Raw genomic sequence first — 27,163 nt, 5'->3', positions numbered from 1 at the left:
GCTCAGAAACACGTGTGCTACCCAAGGCCATGGGGGAGGGGGCACTGGATGGAGAGGACAAGAATGGTGGGAAATGGAGGGAGCTGTCAAAGGCAGGAAGCAGAGAGAGAAATTGGGGGGCGGTGCATAGTTCAGCAGTACAGTGCCCGCTTAGTGTGCACAAGGCCCTGGGTTAAAACCTTTGCACCACTACCCCCCCATCCCCCCCCAAAAAAAGGAAAGGAAAGCTATGGCAGGTAAAGTGAGGCAGTTCGACGCCTTGGAGGGGAGGAATATGATGGAATTCTGTAAACGCGGGTGACCAGGAAGGTGTGGGCAAGTGAGGGAGAAGTCTCAGGTGAGCCATCTTAGGAGACGGGCAGCTCACAGTATAAATGATGAAGCTGCAGAGTCTAAGAGCAGGAGCAGGGGGTGAGAGGAAACCCCCCATGGTGCCATGTTGAGCAACGGGATCCGAACAGAGAACCCGAGCAAACTCCCACCAGGAGTCCCCTAGGCTAGTGATGCCCTCGATGAAAGGCACTTAAGGTTACTCAAGAAGGTGTGCAAAATGAGGAGCACAGCTTCTAAATCTATACTGGCCATGCTGAGAAACTACAGGTGGGTTCTTAAAGATGAGACCTACTGTAGAGGTAGAAAGGTAGGTAGTTTCAGAAAGGAACTTGATGCAAAGAAGTACCAACCACAACGAGTTTAGAGTGAAAAACTGTTCAGAGTGAGTCAGTGGGGGGACACAGTAGAGAGCGCAGAGACAACGAGTGCTGATTAAAGAGATGAATGCCGAAGACTTCAGGGAAAGAGAGTGAGTGAGTCGGGAAGATCTCCCAAAGCCTTCAGCAGACACTGTGCAGGTTCCCGATTTCTGTGAGCACAAGTAGACGCTCTGAAAGCCGTCCACTGGGATCCTGCTCTTAGGCCTCTAGAGAAGGATGTGCCCCCTCCGGGGTCGCTTTCCAGCCAGCAATGGGCAATGGCCCACGGCAGCCCACTGGACACTCACCTTTCCCATTAACAGCTAAGCCAGTGGCCATGGCGGCAGTCACAGGGCCAGACACCTGAGGCACTAGTGGGTGTATTCGGGGCCTGCTCCCCATCCTGGCTCGTTCTGCACCGGGCCCCAACAAAGCTCCGACAGGCTTCTCGGCTGCTACTTCCGGTGCCACTGTGTCCTCCACACCCTGCTCCACGGGGTCCAGTTTCTCAGGGCTCTCGCTCTGAAAGCCGTCCACCGGGGTCCTGCTCTTAATGGGGCTCTTAGGCACAAGGATCTTGATACCTGACTTTGCAAGGTCCATGTTCTTACGGCTCGAGGGAGATGGGGATGTGTTTTTCCTGAACTTCTGGCTGGCAGCGAACAACTGGCTGTTTTTGGCCTCGTGGTCTTTGCCGATGACGAGGGCCTTTGGAGAGGTCTTGGAGAAACTGCTGTTGGTGGACCTGGAAATCTGCTTCCTGGCATTGTTGGGAGAGGTCCTGTTGGTGCGGGTCAGGGTCCCCTCTCGCTGCCTCTCGGGGTGGCGCCGGTTGAAGTCATGGATGTACTCCTCACAGTTCACCAGGTGCTGCTCCGGCTCCCACGTGTCGTCCTCGCTGTCATAGCCTTTCCACCGAACCAGGTACTCCGTCTTCCCCTTCTTGTTTCTCCGCTTGTCCACGATTCTCTCAACCTGATGGAGAAAAGAGAGAGTCTTAATAAGAGCTTATGCTTTCAGAAAGGTACAAGCTTAACAAGGAAACATCAAAAACAATAAAAAGCACCATAGATCATGAAAACGATCTTTTCTTCCCAACCCCAATCATCTGAAAATAAAACAGTAACAGAACACTTGGGATTTGGGCTATTTCCTTGAAGTGGAGTTGAACAAAAGGCTTGAATTTTATGCTTGGCATGTGTGAAGAGTACACATATATCAAAGCATTATATCAATATACATGATTTCTGTTAATTATTGGGCAAAAACAAATTTCAATGATTATACAATAATGATTTATCAAAATAATTTTATTTTAAAATGTATTCTTGCTTTAAATATCAATAAGACATGAATTTTTATTTATCAGCAAAGAGATGATACATGGATGTGCATCGGTGGCTTGTTTCTTTGTGATGCAAAGGGGCTCTTTTTATTTCTACACTGAATCCTGTCCACCTGAGCTGGTTTTCAAAATTGTGACTGGAGCAGGAGGGGGCATCTGCAGCCTTGGGCCTGGTCCTCCTCAGGTGACCAGCAGTGGGCAACAAGCAATGAAACACTGTGGACTTCCCATGGTGTGGGGTTGGCTCACTGAGCAAATGTAATTGGGATTATAAATATCATTCTGAAGCACTCCCCCAAAACTAAAAAGGTAGTTTATGATAATAAAATGGTCCAGGATAGCCAGGTTATTTATCTTCAAATCTTGGTTTTAATTTTATGAAAGTATCTTTAAAGAAAGATGCTATTAATCTCTGAATTTAATGATCAATATGTTCTGTGTCAAACTGTGTAAAGTCACACACCCTTGCTTTGTAAGTATGTTATTACCCTGACATGTTCTACTACCTTAACATTCTAAAGGTAAATGGGAGATCTTCTACAGCTTACATGAAGAAAAAACATTTGACACGATGCCCTCATGTTATTGCAGAAATTTAGAATCTGTGGTTATATCTGCAGTTAATGCAAACTTCTCTCCAATCAGCCTTCTCCATCAGGGACAGCATGTGGCTCACATCTTGAGGCGGAGGCCCACAGCCAGAAAGCAGCTCTTTAACAAAGGTCTGAGCCCTTCAGTGATCAAAAATATCAATGTTTCTGGCAAATTTGAAGGTTATATCAGATGACACGACAGTGTACCTGACTTTGATACTGCCTAATGACGCTGGCTGATTGAATACAGTGTAGATAACTTTTGCAGAATGGGAAAATACCCACCCCCACCATTCCCCTATTCTTAATATGTCAAGACAAACTACCCAGTACATCCACTTAAGATACAGAGAATTAAAGCCATGAATTGCAGAAAAGCCTACAATTCAATGCACATTACTTCCGTGCAAAAAGGATTAAGAATAGAAAGGCCTTGTTTCATCGGGAGGCAGATTTCATGCCTAACAGATCTCCCGAGTCAAAAATTAATGTCAGATCAGCATGAGCAAGTCCACACAGTCCATAACATAGCAAGTAGAACTTTAAAATGTTTTTTCTCCCCCTGCTCCTTCACTTGTGAATAGTTTTGCATAAAGGTACAAGCATTTAAGTAAAAGATGTATTTCTGGAAAATTTCACACAAATTAATTTCATGGCAGCAACAGTTTAAAAGTTTTAAATGCAAGGGGTAAAGAGATTATCTCTGTGGGAAAACTATGTTTAATGCTTTTTTGTTCCCCCTAAATCAATTTCCATTCCAGAAGCATGCACATTAAATCAGGGTATCCCCTTTCCCTGTCCTCTATTTCCTTAAAGCTGTGAAGCGAGGGTCTGGGGGGTGAGGTATTGGGTGAGTCTCTCTTCCTCCTCCTCCTTACCCTAGTCTCCCGGGATTACCTCCTTAAAGGGTCAGGCCCCACTAGGTACTGTACTATACTGCTTCCTTCTGCAACTGACAGGTAGTACAACAGCACTAGCTTTGGCAGGGTGTGTGTGTGTGTGTGTGTGTGTGCATGCACGCGCGTGCACGGGCATGCACACGTATATATGTATGCTCAGTGGTCAGAGTTTTTACAGATGTAGAAAGAGAGCAATGGTAGATCACGAATTGGCTCTTTATGGAAAGTGCCAGTGTTTTAGTCAACGTTTTACGTTTGTGGGCCACACCATCTCCCAAACACTCAGCTCAGCCCCTGGAGCAAGGACTCAGGCACAGGTTATACTTAAACAATTAGGGAGGCATTAAACAAGAAAACCCTACTTATGGACACTGAACTTTGAATTTTGTTCATTTTCATGTGTCACAAAATATTATTCTTTAATATTATCTGTTAATTTCTTTATTTAAACATAAAAACCACTTGGAGTCAGCTGTGGGCTGTAGTTTGCTAATCCTGCATTAGACCATGATGGCACAGGAAGACCTTCAGTTGCAGACAGGGTGCACCACTAGGTTCTTGTGGTAGACACTGGGTGTGAATCAATGGAACACACACAGGGACAAGGAAACAATACATGAGACTGTGAAGTGGCGCCAAGCACAGGGTAGGAGGTACCAACTCACACCTTAAGGTACAGTGCCAAATCCAACTTTAGATTCAACTGGGGACATGAGGTATCCGAAGGTCAGATCTGAAAAGTCAAAGTCCTGTATGATCCCTTTCATTTGAGTTAATCTCCTACAAACAGACATCACCTAGATTCAGTAAATTGTTATATAATATTAAAACCTATTTCTTTTAGGATGGTCAGTGAGGAATTTTAATCCAAGCACGTAAATAAATCTTTCAGGTTTCATAGTTCCTTTCTCTCGGTCTCCCACCCCGTGTGACTGTTCCTAAACGGTATCAATGTACTACTGTCTTTCTCAAAGTCTAAGCAGTTGTCACTCTAGTTTTATAGAATTTCAATGCAAAGAATTTTACACAAAATGAACTCTTTGAGGAAGGATATACAGAATTGCAGTAAAATTCTAAATTTGTTTTCAAAGTTAAGACACAATGAAGAAAGAAAGGCAGAAAAATCTCACCCAAATCACACAGACACTGTTCTGCAATAATGTTGTTATCCTCAATCACACATGGAGTAAAAATTTAAGTGGAAAATCCAAATCATAATAGCCTTAGTTGCCTGTACAGTAAGCTGGCCAAAATACTTTTTTGTTAGGATATTTCATCTAAAACCCAATCTAAAAAAAAAAAAAATTAAAAATGCTAAACAAGTAAAAACCTGGCTTTCCTTAACACTGCAAAGCCCTGTGATGGTTTGCAGAGCAACCCCCATCCAAAAAGGCTGCTGACCACTGTCCAAACACCTACCCGCCTGCTCGCTCTGCCTCCCTGGAGCACTCTGAGAGCCCTGGGCCCAGCGCTGCACTCAGAGCTGGAGGAGTCAGAAAGGAAAGGATGGAAGCAAGGCCCAAGACCACGTGAGCAGAAATGCACAGAAGAAACTGGTTCTGCCCAGGCTGAGAAGGAAGAAGGCACCTGTGCCACTACTGCAGCAGAAAACAAGCCAAGGCAAGGCACGCAGATACACTGACCTACGAGAAAAAGACGGAGCTGCAGAACCATCATGGTAGGAAAAGCCTGCGCTCCGCACCACTGCCAATCACCTCGTCAGCAGCAGCCATGCGGGCTCTGCGCAGCGCGTGCCATCAGAACTGTGTGAGCAGGCTGCCAGGACAAAGTGAAACCTGAAGCCATCTGAAAACTTCTCTTGGGTTTGGATAGTTTTAAATCACAAAGCTTCACTCCTGAGAAAGATAATGCCTTTATTTAAACTGCTTGTAGCAAAGACTCCTGGTGACCTTTAAAATTCAACAGTCCCTTGGATGAGTAAGGTAGGCTTTGCACCAGCCCTTTTGAAAGCTGTCTCAGCTATTAAGAAGAAGAAACGTTGCCTTGACTTTTAAGAATAGTTTTTTATGTACAGACACCAGTTCCCTTTCAGGTTTATCATGGTGTGAAAGCAATAGACACTCAGTAGAACTGGACTTCTGACCTTTTCCCACGCTAGCACTATGGGACCCGATCCCCTCTGGTGATGCTGGGCAGGGGAAGCGAGCCACAGCTCCGGGTCGACCTCGTGATCACAAGGGAAACCACAGGCACTCCCCTGTGTGCCCTAATGCCAGGCTGTGGTGCTGGTGTGGTAGGAGTCTACACGCATTGCTGAGATTTTCAACCTATGATGGACTTACTGCCAAGAGCCCCATCATGACTCAAACAGCATTCTCTATTATAAAAACAGACAGATGGTTCCATGGCTGGAAATGGAGTCATTTAAGTACAACTATCTGTAGAAAGTGGAAAGAAATCCAATCCAGGCAGAAGCCAGAGGGGACTGGAGTCTTAAAAAGGAACCACACAGGGCTTCGGCTCCTCGGGGAGCCCCCCGCTGGCTGGCGCACGGTGCTGACAGAGTGGGGCCGAGTCTTACCAGCTGGAGGACAGAGTTGGGAGTTGACAAGGTGGCCTGAAATCTAGGGAGGAGATAAAGACAGGATGCATTACCGAGAAGTGAGCCCCTAAACCAACATATCAACACCTTCAGATCCTGGGCACACTGCTGAATGACACCAGGCCAGTAAAAACGCAACGGCTGGTGTGCCCGAAGTCCCTAGACCACCTGGGACTCACTGCGTGGGCTCAGGTCCTGCATACCATCTCACTCAACTTTATGACTTTACTACAGTAGAAGGAAACTAAAAAACCAGCAAGAGAAAAGGTACATGGGTTGACATCTGGGGTACGAGGCACAAATCCAAGAGTCCTCTCCTAGTGCCGTCACACAGGACACATTTCACTCCTCCACCAGCAAGCTGCGGCCACACACGTGAAATGCTGTGGCTAAGGAAACCAGACCAGGTGCCAGGGCTTTTATGGAGGATGGTCATATCAGCACCCACTGCCTGGTAGGTACCAAAGTTCCAGACTCTCAAAAGGCGTGCAGCATACTCCAGACCAACGAACCTCACAGAGAAACTTGAAAATAGACAACAAGGACCAGCAAACAAACAACAACAAACAAAACTCAGGAAAGCAGGAACCAGTGGGTGGGGGCGGAGAAGTAAGGCCACAAAGCAGAGGCCGGAAGACAAGGGCACACCCACCACATGCTGAAGGGAAGGCCCATCAGCTCAGAACTGCATCTGGAAAAGAAATGCGGCCAAAGCAAAGGCTGAGCCCCACTTCTGCAGTGGAGACACAGTGAGCCCTACAGACATGCTCCCAAACACACGCAAAGTTGGAGAAAACCAGTCCTGCAAATTGCCCTAAGGACACAGAAAGCATGAAGGAACATTTCTTTAAGAGAAATGTTACTACTCAGAACAGAGAAAGCGTGTGACATTTGAACCATACTCCATCACCTTCCGGTCTTCTGCCCAATCCCCAATTCAGGGCACAGCTGCTTACTCCAGGGGATGGACCCAAAATCTCAGGCTCCCCATGTCATCTTCAGCTCCCAATCAAGGCCACCACTGCCTACCACCCAAAGTGGTGGTTCAGAGATTTTGCCCAGGGGACAGGCAGTCCAGAAGAAAAAGAGAACCAGTACCCAAAACAACTGACTCTAAGACAGGTTCAAGCCTAAGGGCACTCCTGAAATGACAGTTAAGATTAAGAGCAGCAGGCACCCAGTCCACCCAAGGGAACCCGGGAAGAGCCAGGAACAGTCCTGCTGGGTCAGAACACACCTGGCTTCAATCTAGCCCCTGACCAGATTTCACAGGATCAGATTGATCAGCAGTTGAATGCACCAGACACTCAGAAACAGTGTAGCAGCAGCCACCAGGAATAAGCAGAATTTAATGAGCTGAGTAGCACAGCAACTGAAACCACAGCTTGGCAGCAAGGTCGGGGAAAAAGACAAAGAGCCCAAACACTACAGTCAACCCAGAGTGACTGTGTGCTCCCCAGACCTGTGCCCTCGGAGGAGCCACATGAAAGGCAGCACACAGGAGGGACACAGGCTTCACAAAAATGGTCTAGCCAAGTCACAAAACAAAGACACCAAGCAAATACCAAACAACTCCTGGGGAGGGGAAGGGGAGCCAGGGTACGGAGTTGCTCTGACGTGCAACCTAAATACCCAGTTTTTTTTTTTTTTTAATTTGTTCTTTATAGTTATACATGACAGAAGAATCCATTTATACTAAAATGGAGTATATCTTACTCTAATTAGGATCCTAGTCTTGTAGACGCACACAATGGTGAGATTTGTTGTGGTGTATTCCTAGTTATGTCTAATTTATTCCATTTTCTTTCCTATTCCTATCCCTCCTCCCTTCCCTTCATTTCCCTTTGTCTAATCCAATGAACTTCTATCCCCTCCCCTACTGTGGGTTAGTTTCCACATATCAGAGAAAACACTTGACCTTTAGTTTTGGGGTATTGGATTATTTTACTTAGCATGGTAGTCTCCATATCCATCCATTTACCAGAGAATGTCATAAAGTAATTCTTCTTTGTTGCTGAGTAATATTCCATTGTGTATTTATATCATATATATTATATATATATATATATATTTCTTTACCCATTATTCTGTTAATGGGCACCTAGGTTGGTTCCAGAGCTTAGGTATCGTGAATTGTGCTGCTATAAACATTGATGTGGCAGTGTCACTATAGTATGCTGATTTTAACTCCTTTGGATATATACCAAGAATTGGGACAACTGAGTCACATGGTGGTTCCATTCCTAGTTTTTTTGAGGAATCTTCATACTGCTTTCCAGAGTGGTTGCACTAATTTGCAGTCCCAACAACAATGTCTGAGAGTACTCTTTTCCCACATCCTCGCCAATGTTTATTGTTACTTGTGTTCTTGATAATTGCCATTCTACTTGGAGTAAGGTGAAATCTCAGCGTAGTTTTAATTTGCATTTCTCTAATTGCTAGAGATATAAAACACCCAGTTTAAGTATGCATATTTAAATATTACATAATATAGTATATATTTTTGCCTGCAAAGAAACCAGGAATAAGTGACTCAAACATGTAAAACAAATAAAAACAAACTAATAAAAACAAAACAAACCCATGACTACTTGTGAAAGGGAGGGATGCGAGATATAACAAGATGTCAATAAGCCAAAATAAATATGTTCAAAGAACTAAAGGACATCACACCTGAAGAAGGAAGGTATGAAGACATTGCCATCTTAAAGAATACCAATGAACAGAAGACGTAAAATAACAAACAAACGGAAAGTCTGGAGTTGAAAGGTACAACTGAAAAGAAAAAATCACCACAGGCTCTTTTCAAGTTCACAATCGGTGAACTTGAAAAAAGACCGAGATTACACGTATGAAGAGAAGAGAATGGAATGAAGAAAATGAAGAGTCATAAGGAAACAACATATTTAGGCACACCAATATACATGTAATGGCAAGAAAAGAAAGGAGCAAGAAAAAATAATGGCTAGAAACTCCAAGTTTATTTTAAAACCACAACATATATATATCCAGGAAACACTACAGACGACAAGGAGGATAAGTGAAGAGATCTATGAACAGACTCGTCATAGTTAAAATACTCAAAGGCAAGAGAACACTGAGCCGGAGCAAGACAACTTCTCAGGTGGAAGAAAATTAAGAAGATGCACAGCTGACTTCTCATGAGAGAATGAGAGCAGAAAGCAGTGGGAGACATAGTCCAGGGTCAAAAGTTTGTTTCAAACATGTCAATCTTCGAGTCAGCGAATGTGTCTTTCAAAACTGAAAACAGAAAAGGATCCGTGCTGTATGCTTCCAACCATGGGAGAGTCTGTAAGAAGCAAGGTCAGCGGTCACTAGGGGTTGGCAAGAGGAGAAAAGAGTAATAGACAAAGGAGCACAAAGAGGTGACTACACAATGGTGGACACATGCCGTTACACGTTTGCCAACCCATAGAATGAACCTCATGAGAGAACTCCAAGGTAAACTGTGGATTGGGGTGGTATCGCTGTGCCACTTTGTTACAAGATGTTGATACTGGGGAATCTAAAACAGCAACAAAATATATGAAGCCCACACTGAACAAAAATGAAGGGGGAAATGACTATAAATAATACCTGGCTCAACCTGGGCTGGGGTTGTGGCTCAGCGATAGAGCACTTGCCTGGCATGGGCAAGACCCTGGGTTTGATTCTCAGCACCACAGAAAAATAAATAAGTGAAATAAAGGTGCCAGGTCCAACTACAACTTAAAAAAAATTTTTTTTAAATCAACCCCAATGTCTATTAAGGGACAGAATAAAACAGAAGGAGACATAATCAGGCTGGGGGTGTAGCTTAGCGATAGTGCACTTGCGTAGCATGCATGTGGCCCTGGACTCCATCCCCAGTATTGCGAACAGAACGCACCCACGCGCACACACACACACACACACACAAAAATAAGACCCGAACAACACAATACACAACTAGACCTAAATGACACCTATGGGGACCTCTACCCAACATCTGCAGAAGACACATCCTTTTCAAGCACACATGGGACATTTCCCATGTCACACAAAGTATTATCATAAATAACAGGAAATTGGGAATTTTTTTTTTTAATGTAGAAATCAACATATACAACATTAGCAATGGGCCAAGGGTATGGGAGGAAATCACAAAATAAACTAGAAAATACCTTGAGGTAAAAGAAAACAAAAATCCACATATGAAAACTTACGGGAAGGTGCAGTGAAGAGGGGGAAAGGTATGCCTGTAGGTGCCTGCCTTAAAAAGAAGACAGACCGGAAGTGAGAAGTGGAAGCCGGGCGGATGGGGTGAGTTCAGGGCCAAGGCAAACTAAACCCAGAGCACAGAGAAGGGTGGCAACAAAAAGCAGAGAGCAATGTCAGGAAATAAAAACTAGAAAAGCGACACTAAAAGTGATAAAACCTAAAGTTCCCTTGCAAAAACTCAACAAAAGTAATAAACCTTAGCTGCACTGATCAATATGTAATAAAAAGTAATAAACCCTTAGCTACTCAGAGGCTCAAAAGGCTGATGCAGGAGGATTGCAAGTTCAAAGCCAGCCTCAAGAATGGCAAGGCACTAAGCAACTCAGTGATACCCTGTCTCTAAATAAAAAGTATAAAATAGGCTGAGGATGTAGCTCAGTGGTCGATTGCCCCTGAGTAGAATCCCCAGAATTAAACACACACACACTCTCACACTCTCTCTCTCTCTGAATAAATCTATAAGAAACAAAAAGACTGAATTCGCAATTTAAAAAAACACACACACAAAGTACAGAACTCAATGGCTTCAAAGAATTAACACCAATTCTTCAAAAAAGTCTTCCAATAATCAGAAGAAAGAATACCTCAGCACTGATCATATGAGACCAATAATATATCTTGATGTCAAAACCAAAGACATTTAAAGAAAACTATACACCAATGTCTATAATGAACAGACACAAAAATTCTCAATGAAATACTAACAAATCCAGCAACACATAAAAATGACCATGACCAAGGATTTATTCCAGAAAGGCGAAGTTGGTTTAATATCCCCATATCCATTAATGTAATATGCCACATCAAATATTGAAAAGGGAGCAGAAATCAGGTTGTTTCAATAGATAAAGAAGATATGATACCTTTTCTTGATTAAGCAAACAAGTCAAATAAACATTCAATAAATTAGAAACACGGGAACTTCCTCAACCTGATATAAAAAGATCTAGACCAAATAACTTCCCACTCAAAAGTGAAAGACTAAGTTTTCTCCCTAACATCAAAAATAAGACAAGGATGCCTGCTATTGCCACTTTGTGCAAAAGTGTGCCAGAGGCTTACCAGAGCAAGATAAAGAAAATTTTGAGAAGGTATGCAGATTGGAAAGAAGTAAATTAGTCCCCATCCTCAGCCCATTAAAAACCATTAGAACTAATAAGGGCAGCAAGATTTCAGGATACAAGATCAATATATAAAAATCAGTTGTGTTTCTTTAAGAGTAGCAATGATAAAATCAAATACAAAATTAAGAAAACAATTTAATTTACAACAGCATTGAAAAGAAACATACTTAGAAATAATTCTAATATAATACACTGAAAACTACAAAACATTATTCAAAGAAATATCTAACTAAGTGAAAACACATACTGTGTTCAGAGATCAGGAGTTAATATTGTAATACACCTCAAACTGGTTAAAAAAATTCAATTCAATCCCTGTAATTCCAGCTGTTTTCTTTCTATAAAATGGTGTGCTAATCCTAAAAATTGTATAGACTTGAAGGTCTCAAAAGAACGGAAACAATCTTCAGAAAGAACGAAACTGGAAGACTCACACTCCCTGATTTCAGAACACTACAAAGCTTCAGCAAGTCCAAACAGTGTGGACCTGGCACAGTTACAGAGACCAATGAACAGAAGAGAGGGTCCAGAATAAACCCTCACATACAGGGTCAAGTGGTGTCTGACAGGGGCACCAAGACAGGGAGAATATTCTTCTATTTTCCCTAAAGAGTGCTGGGGCAAGACTCAGGCTGCCCTTTACCTCACTCCTTGCACAAAATTCAACTCCAGTGGATCAAAGCCCAGCATAAGGGTTTAAACCTACGTCCTGGAAGACAGGAGGGGTGCTCCTTCAACAAGTTAGTACACACTTACCATAAACTCTCAGATGTACAAATGCATAAGTGTGCACTGTGACCCTGGATCAGGCAATGGTTTCCTAGATATGACAAAAGTGACGGCAGCAAGATAAAAAAAAATGTAAAAAAGAAATCAAAATTAAGAACTTGTATGCTTCAAAGACAACCACCAAGAAACTGCAAAGACAAGCCACAGAATGGGAAAAATCGTTTTTTCTTTAAAGGACTCGTATCAAGAATATATAAAGTCTTATAACTGTATTTTAAAGAGACAACCCATTTTAACAATGGCAGAGGATCTGAATGAACATTTCTTTTGCTTACAAATAACCTGTACTTGTAAGATAAGATGCTCAGCATCATTAGCTACTTTAAAAATGTGTCTCACAACTGCAATGAGACACCACTCACGACCACCAGGACAGCTACCATACAAAGGTAATGGGTGTTGGCAAGGATATGGAGGATTGGAAACCCTCATACTCTACCTGGGAAATGCTGAATGGCTCCAACATCCTGGAAGACAGGATGGGTGCTCCTTCAACAAGTAAATACACACTTACCATATGACCCAGCAATTCTCCTAGGTATCTACCCAAGAGGAGGAGAACTTGTCTCCCATCAAATCTTGTCCAATGAATATTTATAGCAGCATAATTCATAATGGTCAAAAGCTGGGAAACACTCAAATACCCTCTAACTGATGAATGAACATGATATATCTATACAATGGAATACTACTCACCCATGTTATAACATGAATGAGCAGTGTAAAAAAAAAAAAACAAACCAATATGCTAATAAGCCAGTCACAAAAAGCTAAATGTTGTATAACTGAATTTTTAAGAAAATGCGTAGGGCTGGGGATGTAGCTCAGTGGTAGCACATGGACTGAGTACCCACAAAAACCCTGGGTTCTAGCTCTAGCACCGCCCCCAAAAGGGAAAAGAGAGTATAAATGTCTATAACAGGCAATTTTATACAGACAGAAACAGATCAGTGGTTGGTTGTTTGGGGCTTGGGAAGAGGTAGTAGGGCGAATAGAGGGATGACTGCTAATAGATATGGGCTTTTTTTTTTTTGAGGTGATATAAAAATGATCTAAAACTGACTTTGGTGATGGATACAAAACCCTGTGCTGTTTTGTATTAAGCCATACAATTTAAATGGGTGGACTGCTTGGTATGTGAATTCATCTTAACAAAAGCTATTTTATACAAAGACAAAAACAAAGAAATTTCAGATGAATGAAAGCTAAAGGGATTTTTTGCAATGGACCAATCTGAAGAACCACGAAGGATCTGAGATTTTACTATCTATCAGGTTAGTTTCTGATATTTTCATATATTGTGGCTAAAGATTCCTCATCAGAGCACAGCATTAGCTACTGTCAGCTTGTGAGCACTTACCTGAACCAGCATCTGAGCCCCAGATCCTACAGAGCAATAAAAACAGGGCCAGGTAACAACTGCTCGCCCAGCAGGCAGCATTAGCAGAGAGGAACTGAGCTCTGGAGACCAACATCTCTATGACAGGCAGCGACCTGCCTGTTCCATCCCTACCACACAAACTATGAGCAAAACCCATCCTAAAGTTTGAAGGGAGACACTATTTCTGTTTCCAAGGCTGTTTGCTCCATCAACACTATTGAAAATCACAGTCCAGAATAAATGCAACTTTTTTCCTCCAAAGACAGAAATGTAAGAGACCCCTGGAGAACTGTCTTGCAAGGATACCCTTGTTTTGACATTGTACTGGCTTCAGGCAACATTCCCTCAGAGCACCCACTCCATCAGTCGATCGGATCAATCTGACCAATAGAGGCTGGAACCAAATCTGCTCATTGTGTCTCACAACATTTAATGAAAGCTACCACAAAAGGACTCTGTCTCAGGATGAGCCAACCACACTGCTGACCTTACTCATGCCTACCAGTGAACTGGACCCAGCCTGCCCAACAAAGGCAGAAATAAAGGCATTTTCAGATGAACGAGAGCTAAAAGAATCATTTTGCAATGAACCTACCTGATGAACCAAGAAGAATCTGAGATTTTACTATCTGCTAGGTTAGTTTTTGATATGTTCATAGATGATAGCAGAAGATTCCTCATCAGAGAAAAAACAATTAGCAATTGTTAGCAGATCAGCACTTACTTGCAACAGTATATCAGGGGTCAAACACCAAACATCAGGGCTCGCTCACCTCAGAAGGCCCCATGACTCTCTTTCAATGTATGAACTGATATTTGCTGTTGGCTGGGGCCATTGACACGGGTATGATAGGACACATTAGCAATTGTGTGAACTTTGTCTTGGCCCAAAGGAGGAAATGTGGAACGTTTATATCACCCATAAAATCCTCGCCAGTGGGTTAAGACTGTCCAGGTATCTTCTAGAACCAATGTGTTTCCAGGACAAATTTCCTACCACCTTGTCTGTTGCTGATGGAAGCTGTGTACAGTGAATCAATTATGCCTCTGAAGAGCTGCGGAAGGGTAGCCTCACTTTGGAAAGAACTTCACAGTCTTACAACACCTAGATGATCTTTTGATAGTTTCTCCTTGAACTTGAGGGTCTTTATGTCCCTCCTAAGGTGTAAGTAAAACTGTGTTTTAGGGAGGGAAACAAATTGATACCTGGCCTCCACAAGAAATACAGTCCCAATGGTACATACTAGTCCTAAAAAGTGCTGTTTATAATTATTGGGGCTCCCCCAAGGGGTCTTACATTATGGGGACACAGTTGACAGTGCCTCCAACATAGGTGTGGTTGGTTACAGTCTGGTTACAGATGTTACAGTCTTCAGCTCAGTACAAATTATTTAGTCTCATCCTTATTTTTGGAGGGCCATGTAGAGCAGTCAGTCCAATCTGTCCCGTATCATCCGACCAGCCAGGTGGCATTATCCATGTCATGGGAGTAACTGAAGGACGGCCGTGAAAGGGGATGGGACGGACATGGAGAAGTGTTAACAGGTGTTCTGTGTGACAGGTGCAGGAGCTGGAGCCATCCTCTGCTGCCTAGGTTAGTCTTCTCAGTATGAGGCAGAGGAACACACTGCATCCATGAGCGGCTTGGTTCCTGTTGGTCTCATCAAAGAATAGGCCCCTTACCAGAGGCACCCACAAGAATGACCCCAAACAGTTCAGCAGCCTGCTTGGTTTTCCAAGGGGCAGACCAAAAGACAGCAAACCACCCAAGAATCAAACCTTTCTTTCTGCCCAATGAGCAGAGCCGCCACACTGGGTTCTGAACAGCTGCCAACAGGATGAACAGCAGCAGTCTCGGCTTAGCTGAACCATGAGCAGAACATGTCCAGACACTTCAGGGGAACTCTGTGAATCCAGGCCCCAGTGAGCCAGGGGCTTTGCTTAGGGTGAAGAGAAGAGGCTAAAGATTCACCCCAGGGACAGCTGCCACTTTTCTAAATAAAATCAAGAAGCTACCAGGACCAGGCCATCTAGTTCAATAGGACAGTCCCACTTAGCAATTGAGGCTTGCTGCGCCCGTCTCATCTGAGTCATGGATTCCACACTGACCACTCCAAAGAGGGAATAGCAGGCTCGAGAATCACAAGACCTCCATGGGACATGCATTTGGTTTCTCCGAGAGCCCAGTATCAAGGAAACACCCAGCTAATAATAGCTTGCTTCTTTTCCAAAGGGGTGTGCCTCCAGCCCAGTCAGAGTGCTGGGTGGCTTCCACACAACCTGTCACACTGACCCCCAGCAAAGGTTGCTGACTTTCAGCTTGGTCTACACGAAGGGACAAGCAGAATGCCCCAGTGAGGACCATGCTGTCTCCAATACCCAGAGTCCAATTAGGGGACGGCTCCTTTTCTATGCAGGGGCCAGACAGCAGTTACTACTGAGTTCTAAAAGAAACCCCCTGAGCACTGTGCCTCTGCCCGCACAGTCCTAGAAACCTTTATGTGGCAAGTGGGCCATCTGCTGGTATGCGTATCAGCCACTCAGGGCACTTGAGACTGAGGCTTCTAACATGTTGTGTTAGTCAGCTTTTCGATGCTGTGACCAAAATACCTGACAAACAACTTGGAGTTAGAAAAGTTCATTTTGGCTCAAGATTTCAGCAGTTTCAGTCGGCAGTCAACTCGCTCCATTGCTCTGGGCCTGACAGGAGGCAGAAGGCACGATGGGAGAAAACTGCTCAGAGCCTGTGGCCGCCGGGAAGCGGAAAGAGACAGGAGAAGGGGCCAGGGCAGGAGACCCTCTCCACGGCATGCCCCAGTGACCTACTTCCTCCAGCTATGCTCCACCTCCTAAAACTTCAACCAACCCCCCACACCGACAGATTATTAACCCGTCAATGGATCATCCACTGAGGAGGTCGGAGTCCTCACGATCCAATCACCCCCACCCCGAACACGGCTTCATTAGGAGACAGGCCTTGCACATGAGTCTCAGAGGACATTTCAATGTGCCACACATCAGGGCATCACCTACAGAGCGACAGCTCTGGGAACAGAGGGTAGAGGCACTCCTGTGAGCCCAGACCTCTCATCAGGGGCAGATGGGGGAGGAGCTCGTCCATGCCTCAAGGCCCCAGCTCACACCCAGCTCTTCCCACCACTGATGAGAGGGAAATGCAAGCATGGAACCCGCCGGTAGAAATGCACCACACACACAGGACACTAAGTTAATCCAGGAGGCCCCGCCCACAAGGGCCACCTTACCTGGACACAGCTGGGCCAAACCCCATCTGTGGGATTCAGATGCCACCTCTTCCCACAAGACTGGGAAGGCCAGTGACTTGGGCGAGTTTATCCAACAGAGCCGAGTACGTGTGAGCTCCTCCCCGGCCCAGAATTCCCTAGGCTCCCTGGAGAAGTGGGCAGGAGCTGCCATCCCTCTTGGGGACCTCACCTGACCCCCAAGCATCTCTTCCTAGTGCAGTGGGGTCAAGGCAGAGTGGGAAGAGGGCCAGGGCACAGCAATGGGACGGTGCTGCCCTGGTGCTCTGCCCAACACCCTCACTCACCCCTCTTCTCAGGGGACAAGGTCGCTAGTGCGCCATCTGTCTCAGTGTTGGGGACTCCTTGCCTCAGCAGTCTCAGCTAGTTTTCCAGCGGGGGCCACAGAGCTTGCACATTTTGGCTGACTCAGGCCTGAAGTGCTTGGCAGCGACTTTTAAAGGCACAGGCCCTAATTAGGAGCATCTGCTGTCCTGCCGTCCTGACATTGCCTCTTAGTTTTCACCATGTTTTAGGGAAGGGTAGGAAAGTATTTGAGCAGCAGAACAGACTGCAAGGATCTATCTCACCTTGTATGGGATGGGCACCTTCCTCAGCACTAGACACCAGACCTGGGTAGGAAGAGCCTGAAGACGCATTAATGCCTCTATTTGATGGCCTGTCGCTGTTTTCCCGCAGGTGTCTCTCTGTGTCAGGTTACCTCCCCAACAGCAGCCAGGATCCAGCACCAAAAATAAATGCTAAGCCTTTTGTTGTCATCTCCCAGGGGACCTGAGGTTGGCGAACTGGACAGGGCTACAGGAGTGAGTGTGAGGCAGTCCAGCTGTTACCATCTGCTTAACCAGTCCCCTGCCCCTCATGTCCCAAGAGAGCTGCCCCTTGTGGCTGTGAATTCCCTTCCCTTAACTGTCTGAAAAGGGCCAGAAACCACTGGCCTGTAAGAAGGGTCCAGGAGATCCTCCCACCCAGAGAAGAACTGGCCACAACCAGAGGACTGGTTCACATCTGTTGAAAAACCTCTTTCCTGGCAGCCAGTCACAGCCATCCCCTCAGTCTCTCCTCATCAGCAGGCAATGAAGTGGAGGATCGTCCTAGTAGGTTGACAGTTTGGTCAACATGTCAGAATAACGATCCGATGGATTTCCCTAAAATTTCATCAACCAATCCAAGAAGCTCTCATGCTCTTATCTGAGGAAACTACGTCCTCTGTTAGCTCCCCATCCTCATAACCTACACTGTCGAAAACCGTGACAAGTCTGCGATTTCACCTCTCCCACAAACTGGTTAGTGAGCCTGCCACTGTTTTATGGATGCTGGAAGAAGACAAGGGACTCTGGAGCCACAGACAGAAGAGGTTACTGCTGTAACCAGAGTGCCCGAGCTTTCTTACTCCAGCTTAGTAAGCCTCCAGTGCCACAGAGCCGCACGACTCCTCTGCATACAATGGGCTATGCTGCACCAGAGGAGCCTGAGCTCGGATGGAAGCATGCCTGCCCCGACCTTTGGTAGAAGAAAGGGGGTTCCAATCCTTTTCAAACAGTGACTTGGAATTGTCACAATGACAGATTCTTCTCTACAAACACCCCTGAAAAGAAGTGTTATGGTTTGGATATGAAGAGTCCCCCCAAAAGCTCAGGGGACAATGCAGAAATGTTCAGAGGTGAGATGATTAAATTTTGAAAGCTGTAACCTCATTGGTGGATTGATTCATCTGATTAGTAATCGGAAAGGACCACTGGGGTAACTGTAGCAGGTTGGGTGTGGCTAGAGGAAGGAGAGGTCACTGGAGGCATGGCCTTGGTCTATGTCTGGCCCTGGTCATTCTCCCCCACTCTTCTGGTTCCTGGCTGCCATGAGCTGAGCAGCCTTTCCACCATCGTGTTCTGCCTCAGCTCAGGCCAGGAGCAATGGAGTCGACTAACTACGGACTGAACCTCTGAAGCCATGATACCAAAGAAACTCTTCCTCTTCTAAATTGTTCTTGTTTGGTATCTTGATTACACTAACAAAATGCTGACTAACACAGTCTAGCAGAATAGCAGCTAGTGTTCTGCTAGCAAAATGTGCAGAAATGCAAGAGACTTGTGGAAACTGTCTCCCAGCAATATCCATTATTAAAAATGCTAAAGAATATGATTTGGGTTGAAGCAAAAATGATTATCAAGTGGAACCTCAGATCTACAGGAACAAAAAGGACCAAAACAATAAATAAGTGAATAAACATAAATGACTTCTTATTTCTCTTTTAATTTTGTAAAACACTGTAGTGTTAAATGAAAAATTTGAAATATAGTATTGTGAGACTTACCATTTCCAGATATAAAATTCACAATAGCACAAATAAGATAAATCAATTGGATTCTACTGTTTGTTAAAGTATGTGTTTTGCATAAAGTGGTACATCACATCTCCACACATTTCAACTGTTAACTATGCCCAAGGCTTCACCCAAGAGTCTGAGGCCTAGACACAGCCCAATAATTTATGTTCCTAATGAGCTCTCATGTGATGCTGAGCCTGGGGCCTAGGCAGAACCATCATTCTACAACAGTCACTAAGAACTAACGCAAAAAAAACACAGTAATAGAAACTAATATGACCAAAAGCCATTAGACAATTAGAGTAAAATGTCAAATTTCAACAATGTTATCCCCTAAAAAAAAATTATATATGTATATATATATGGTGATTGAGGGAATAAGAAGATAGGCCACACACTGGGAGGAAATATTTGCAAAAGGTATTATCTGACAAAAGACTGTTATCCAGGGGCTGGGATTGTGACTCAGTGGTAGAGTGCTTGCCTAGCATATGGGAGGCACTGGGTTCAAGCCTCAGCACTGCATAAAAATAAATAAAATAAAGATATTGTGTCCATCTACAACAAAAAAATATTTTTAAAAAGACTCATCAAAAAGATACAAAGGTCTCTTAAAACTGAACAATAAGAAAATGAATAACTCAATTTAAAAAGAGCAAAACTCATCAAAGAGGTCTAGATGGCAAATAGACATGAAAAGATGCTCCAGGGCACACATCACCAGGGAAATGCAAATTCAAACAAGGCTGAGGCACATCACTATGAGAGCGGCCACATCCAAAACACTGATGACACTGAGTGTGGGCAAGACAGAGAGACAGGAACTCTTGCTTGCTGCTGGTGAGCATGCGAAATAGTACAGCCACCATGGGAGACCCTTTGGCTGTTTCTGACAAAACTAAACATGCTCCTACCATATGATTCTGCCTGCCATCATGCTCCTTGGTGTTTATTCAAACAAAACCTACAACAGACAGTTGTACACCTTCAGTTATAACAGCCAGCAGACAGCTTAGGAGGTGAATGGGTAAGTAAGCTGTGGTACATCTAGACAGAGAAATGCTCTTCAGTGGACGGCCAAAACACAAAATGACAGGGACCAGCCTTACCAGCCTATTGCCAAGTGAAAGCAGCCAGTGCAAAAAGGCTGCACGCTGTGGGATTCCAACTATAGGTCACTCTGGGAAGGCAAGGTGACACTGCAGTGACAATAAGATAGAAGTCGCCAGGGTGAGAGGGGAGAACAGGAGCAACACAGAGGCCTGCAGGGCAGTGAAACTGTTCTGCATGATCCCGTAATGATGGATGCGGGTCATTAAACGTTTGCGAAATCCTGAGAACGTACAACCCTGCGAGTAAACGCTGACGTGAACCATGGGCTCTGGGTGGGAACGATGCGGGGGTGCAGGTTCATCACTTCTACCTAATTCTCCGCCCCGGTGGGATGCCGATGCCGAGGGAGGCTGTGGTATGTGGGGACAAGAAGTACGCTAGACATTTCCGCACCTTCCTCTCAATTTTGCTGTGAATATAAAACTGCTCTTAAAAAAAATAAAGTCCATTAAACCAAACAAGCAAAGGGAAATGGAAATATAACTATTCTTATATGTCAGGAGACATCATGAAATTATTTTTTTAAAAGCTGGTATTTATCAAAGTGAACTTTAAGACAGGCAGGATGAGCAGAGAGAAAGAAAGAATGGCTTTAACAACTGGGCTGGTTTATCAAGACACTATGCCAATCCTCAATATTTACTCATTTAGTAAAAGCCTTCAAAATACATGAAGGAAAACCATCCAGGGACAAAGAGTAATCCCCAAACTCAGCTGGAAATGTTAACATCCCTCTTTCATTGAATAGAAGATCAATGATCCATTGAAGTGTTTAACAGCACTCTTACACCTTAACCTGGTGATATTTATAATACTACAGCCAATGACTAAAAACTATATATTAAAATATACTTAAAATAGTCACAATTGGAGACCACTTGTTCAGCCACAAGATAAGTATATCTCAGTAAAAATTTAAATGATTGACTTTTATGTTCTTTGACTGCAGGGAAATTAAAGTAGACAGCAATAATAACATCAGATCTAAAAATAGCCCAGTTATTTATAAGTTTTTCTTTAAAAAAATGCAATCTAAGTTTCCACTTTAAAAAACACAAAAAGAAGTTTAACCCAAAGTAGTAAAAATAGGGCTGGGGTTGTAGCACAGTAGTGCCTAGCACATTTGAGGCACTGGGTTCAATCCTCAGCATTATATAAAAATAAATAAATAAAGGTATTATGTCCATCTTACAAATAAAAAACATAAAAATAAAAAAGTAGTAAAAGTAAGGAAATACTTAGCAAGAGAAATAAACTGGAACAACAATAAAAAGCAAAAAGTCAAAAGATGCTCCATTTAAATATTATTAAAATTTATAATATATATAATAAAAATTTATAAATATATATAAATTTGTAATATAATTATGATATTATAATATAGTCAGGGTGGTCAGGAAATATGAGAATACATACGTTATCAATATTGAAATGAAGAGACAACACTACAGACCCTATAGACGTTAAAGTACAAAATACTGAACACCAGTCTGCCAATATTTTCATCAACTGAGATGACATAGACATACTCCTTAAGAAATAGAACTTAACTAAAACGGACACCAACATGAAACAAAAATATAAAGCTATAGCACCTGATAAAAAATTCTCAGAAACCTCCCTCCCTAAGCCCCAGATGTTCAACTACTGAATTCCATCAAACATATAAGGAAGAAAAAAGAAATAAAGAAACTGTATCATGAAAAATAAGAGAGGGAAGCCAGGCTGGGGAGTAGTCTGCCCGGTATTCACAGGCCCTAGGTTTAAGCCTAGAACTGCAACTGAAAAAGAAACAGAAACGGGGTTGGGGGTATCATGTTTTTCAAGAGATGCAGGCCTCTTGCCGGGGACTTCCTGCCGCTGTCCCAGGTCCCCCCGCTGGGTGTCCAGGGGAACTAGACAAGACCCGGGACTAAGCAGCCAGCCTTACTGCTCATGAAGATTCCATGGACAGTCACACGGTTGTGCCATCAGTATAATGACACAACCCTTTTGACGTTAGAGAAAATTAAGGACCATGTTTTATACGTCCTGAAACTCCATGACAAGACTGACCCAGAAAAGCTTTCGGTAAATTCTCATTTTATGAAAGACCTGGGCTTAGACGGTTTGGACCAAGGGGAGATTACCATGGCCATAGAAGGCGAATTTGGGTTTGAAATTCCTGATACAGAGGCAAAAAAGGTAATGTGTCCACAAGCAATTGTTGATTACATTGCAGATAAGAAGGATGTACATGAATAAAAATATCAGACCCCTTTCCTCACGGAGAGAGGACTCAGATGATATTGGCGAGTGTGTGGAAGTGAGAACCCATTCTGAAATCATCACTGACTGGGGACCTAGTTCGGGGACAGAGCAGTTCTCCTGGACTTGTACCTAAAGTCTCTAAGTGCACTGCCCTTTGAAAACAAATCTATTTTTAAAAAAAGGGCTGGGGATGTGGCTCAAGCGGTAGCATGCTCGCCTGGCGTGTGTGCAGCCCGGGTTCGATCCTCAGCACCACATACAAACAAAGATGTTGTGCCTGCCGAAAACTAAAAATAAATAAATAAATATTAAAAAAATTCTCTCTCTCACTGTCTCTCTCACACTCTCTTTAAAAAAAAAAAAAGGAGTGGGAGGCATATCACTGAGAATTAAAACCTTAAATAAATACAGATATATTCCATGTTCATGAAAAAAGAGCAAGTACAGTTGAGGTATAAATTTTCCCAAATGCAACACAGTCCCAATAATAATCCCAACAACGTTTTGTGTGGAAATTCATAAGATAATTTTAACGCTTACATGGAAAGGAAATGAACCAAAGCAATCCTAAAAAAGAACTTGAAGGCTCACACAACCTCAATTAAGGAGTTATCATCATAAAGCAAATTTCAAGGCAGTGTAATTCGTGCGTAAGATCTACAAAGAAATCAATGACACATGAGAAAATAGATAGAAAGACTCCTGGTCTATATGGATGGTTGGTTGGTTGGTACTGGGTCACAAAGTAATCAACTTGGTTAAATAAATGGCACTGAAAGACTGGCTACCCATATATAAAAAGAGCAAATTGCAAACCTTATCATATCACATGCAGAAGTCAATTCAAGATCTATTATAGACCTAAATACCAAATCTAAAACTATGAGGATTTTAGGATAAAACATAGGACCGTCATTTCTGTGACCTGGGGGAAAGGATAAGGTTACTTAGGTCACAAAAAACAATAACCATGAAAAATTAGAAAACTGATAACAACAGATGCTCAAAATTTCAAATCCTTCCCCATCAAACCATAGACTAGGAGATAACAGACATGACACATTCTGCTCTCAGTGCTGATCTCTGTCTTTACCTGTTGGGGCTGCGACAAATTTACTGCTCACAGTCCTAGAGGCTTGGGAAGACCAGGGTCAAGGAACCAGCAGTGTCTGGTGAGATGGTGCCTTATGTGTCGTCTTTGATGTGGGAAAGGTGCAAAAAAGCTCCTGTGGACCTCTGTAAGATGCCAAGCCCGTGGCAGACCCTCATGACCTCACTACCTCCCACTGGGGATTAACCTCCATCATCGGGGAAAGGAGCCCCCACAGGTGCACAAACATTCCTTCCACCCTAGTCTCCAAAATTCATATTCTTCTCAAATACAAAATACATGCATCCCATCCCAATAGTTCCAGTACCTAAGAAATAAAATTTCTAGAATTTCATAACGAAAAGATAAGAGGCAGACAGCACAAGTACACAAAGGATCTGAAGAGACACTTCTCAGAAAATGATACATGAATGGCCAGTAAGCTCATTAAAAAGTGATAGACATTTTGTCAATTAAAAAATTTTAGAAAGTGATGAAACCTGCTATCAATGAAGAGACTACAAATTAAAAACATAACGAGCTACTAACTATATACCCCTGAGAATGGCCAAAGTGGAAAAGAATGGCCACATGATGGAGTTTGGTTACAAAAGTTCCCTGAGCAATCCATCTGGTCAAGTCTTTTTAATAAATGGTGCTAGAAGACTGGATATCTATATATGAATAAAGTGAACCACAAACCTTGTTACATGATATAAGTTAATTCAGTGTTGAGGAGCGTGGACATTCATGCATTGTTGGTAGGATTTTAAAATGGTTCAGCCACTTTGGCAAAAGATCTGACAGCATTTTACACAACTAAACAAATCCTACCCTACAACTCGGCAATCCTAATCCTTATTATCCAAAAAGATGGACCAACAGAGGAAGAGATGAATGAATGGTAAAATGAGATTCTGTGTCATGAGTTTATGAATGCTCAACAAAATCCTCAACTTAGCTGTATATTTCAAAATTTTAAGATGTTGCAGGCAAACAATATATTATTATTAATTTTGAAACTCAGAAAATAGAAAAGACTTCACAATTGACTGGGGAAAATGTGTGAATTTAGTCATTGGGGGACAAGAAAAAAAATCACAAGATTTTTTATATATTAGTAGTAACCATTCAGAAAATGAAACTTTAACAACAATTCACAAAATAATCACAGAACAAAATATTCAGAATAAATTTAACCACAAAAAATAAGACATTTACAATGAAAATGACAAAACATGGCTGAGAGAAAACCGAGAGACAGACCATGTTTATAAACTGGCAAACAGTATTATTTCGTTGTCAGTTTTCCCCACACTGACATACAAAGGCAACATAACCCCATGCAACATAATCCCAATCACCGATTCCTAAAGGCTTTTTCGAAGAATTTGATCAACTCTAAAATAAATAAACCGCAAAGAGCATAAAAGAGCCAAAACAATCTTAAAAGAATAAAGTTCTTCAGGTCGTACAACACCTAAGTTCAAGAATTATTCTACTGGCTAAAATTGATGACAGGAAATGTTGCTGAAGATGTAAGACAAGAGCGACTCCCAATGTCTTGCTTTAGAGTAAAGTGACACAACCACTCTGGAAAATGTTCTGGCAGTTCCTTCAACACACAGCTACCCCAGCAAGTCTACTCTAGGAATGCTGCCCAGTCCACAAGCAGACCTTACAAGACTGCTCGAGCCGCCTTCTTCCCCGAGAGACAGATGGAACCAGCCCAGGATCCACTAACGGGAAAGTGCGTGAGCAGGCTGAGGTGCTCATATGATGGCTACAGTTGGGTGAGGGTCCCCCAAAGGCCTACACCAGCTTGTCACACTATTCAGAGGTGGTGAACCTTCAGGTGGTGGTGCCTCATTAGGCAGGATCGCGGGGGTGTGCCCCTGCAGGGGGTTCTGGGGCACCAGCCTCTGTCACTCTCTACTTCCTGGTTGCCAGGAGTGAGCAGCTTCTCTGCTGCGTGGTCCCACCCTGAGGTGCTGCCTCACTGAAGGCCCCCAAGAGGGGAGCTTACAAGTGACCATGGACAGAAACCTCTGTGAGATTTTTGTACTGTGAGCAAAAATAAGCCTTCTTCCTTGAAAGCGGACTCATCTCGGGGATTTGTTAGAGTAATGGGACACTAGGATGATGTTCACAATAAAAGGACTGCTACTGATCGTGCAATGTCACCATGCTCAGCAAATGGAAGGAGACACTAAAGGACACACACTGTGTGACTGCATCTGTATGACGTCATGGAGATGGCAAACTGGCGTGAGGAAAGAGGAATGGACAGTGGCTGAAGTGGTGGGGGTGGGGGGAGGAACGGGCTGGGTGGGGGGGTCTGGAGGTGATAAAAATGCAGGCATCCCTGTCAGGTGGTAGTTACACAGGTGTATATGTCTGTCAGAATTCACCTACCTGTGCACTTAAGATCCATAGACACTTACTGTATGTGAACCACACCTCATGTAACAAGTTTAGCAGAAAGTCACCTAGGCAGCCCGTGGTCTGGAATTAATCGTGGCGCAAAAAGATGTTTCTGGCCAAAAATATTTAAGACTCCTCCTGGTCTTGTAGAGACCCCCCGGTCCTCTCAGATTCCTGTGAGGAGCACAGCACACTAGTTTCTACCACACGATGGGGAGAAGGCGGCTTTGCCAACCCTAATGCCAACACTGAACAGAAACATTTAAAATGTGTGTAATATACATAAAAAATGATCATAAAATAAGACTGACCGACTGTGACTAAGAAGCTAAATCTTAATGCATAAAAAGCTCTTTCAAATCAGTAAGGCCAACACTCGAAATTGAGAGTAGACCAAATTCTGCCTAAGCCATTCATAAAAGAACATAAACTACCAATCAACCTGGAATAGCATTTAACTTTACCCATGTGAGAGACATGTTCTGTCTAAAAGGCTTCCTGGGTATGAAGAAGCCACTTCCTCAACTGCTGGGGCTAGCAGGACAATCTTACAAAGGGCAAGTGAACAGGAGCATCCAAGGGTTTCAAGACAATCTCACATGGGAATTTAGTAAGGAATAATCCCCCAAAATAATTCAATGGGTGCTCGAAAGAAGGAGCAAGCAGGTGCGAGGAGGCAGGATCCGCAGGCACAGTACCCATGAGTGTTCCCCACAGGAGGTCTCTCGGGCCGTTTCAAAGCAGGATCTCAGAGCCTGCTCCGTAGCACAGCACGAAACCAGATACACAACATTTCATTATTTAGTTCCTTCAATAATAACGAAATTCTATATTTTTACATCTGCCAATTAATTAACTCACTCTTGGAGCACACTGGTAGAATTAAAGTGCAGGAATTTTCAATAGCCCTGTTTCCAAAGAGTGAAATGGTAAGTTAACTTTTAGAACAAAAATAAAGGGGAAATTCAATGGCTTAGGTTATTAGCAAATGTGAATTTCCATCCACCCCATGAAAAACACTCAGGACACCATCAACACT

The 27,163-nt window shown here is 43.4% G+C and overlaps 1 protein-coding gene across 1 annotated transcript in view; it reads right to left on the bottom strand.

Moving 5' to 3' along the window:
- The window catches only part of Cdyl (chromodomain Y like), a 179,148-nt gene that overhangs the window by 64,573 nt on the left and 87,412 nt on the right, over positions 1-27,163 (bottom strand). Inside the window, exon 2 of the mRNA XM_027948171.2 lies at positions 1,001-1,667. Within this exon, the coding sequence (XP_027803972.1) occupies positions 1,001-1,667 (667 nt within the window). The remainder of the gene's footprint in view (positions 1-1,000; positions 1,668-27,163) is intronic.

This window comes from Marmota flaviventris, chromosome 6 (assembly GCF_047511675.1).
Source record: "Marmota flaviventris isolate mMarFla1 chromosome 6, mMarFla1.hap1, whole genome shotgun sequence".
NCBI lineage: Eukaryota > Metazoa > Chordata > Mammalia > Rodentia > Sciuridae > Marmota > Marmota flaviventris.
The sequence above is the reverse complement of the archived record's forward strand: the minus strand, read 5'-3'. Positions and strand labels throughout refer to the sequence as shown.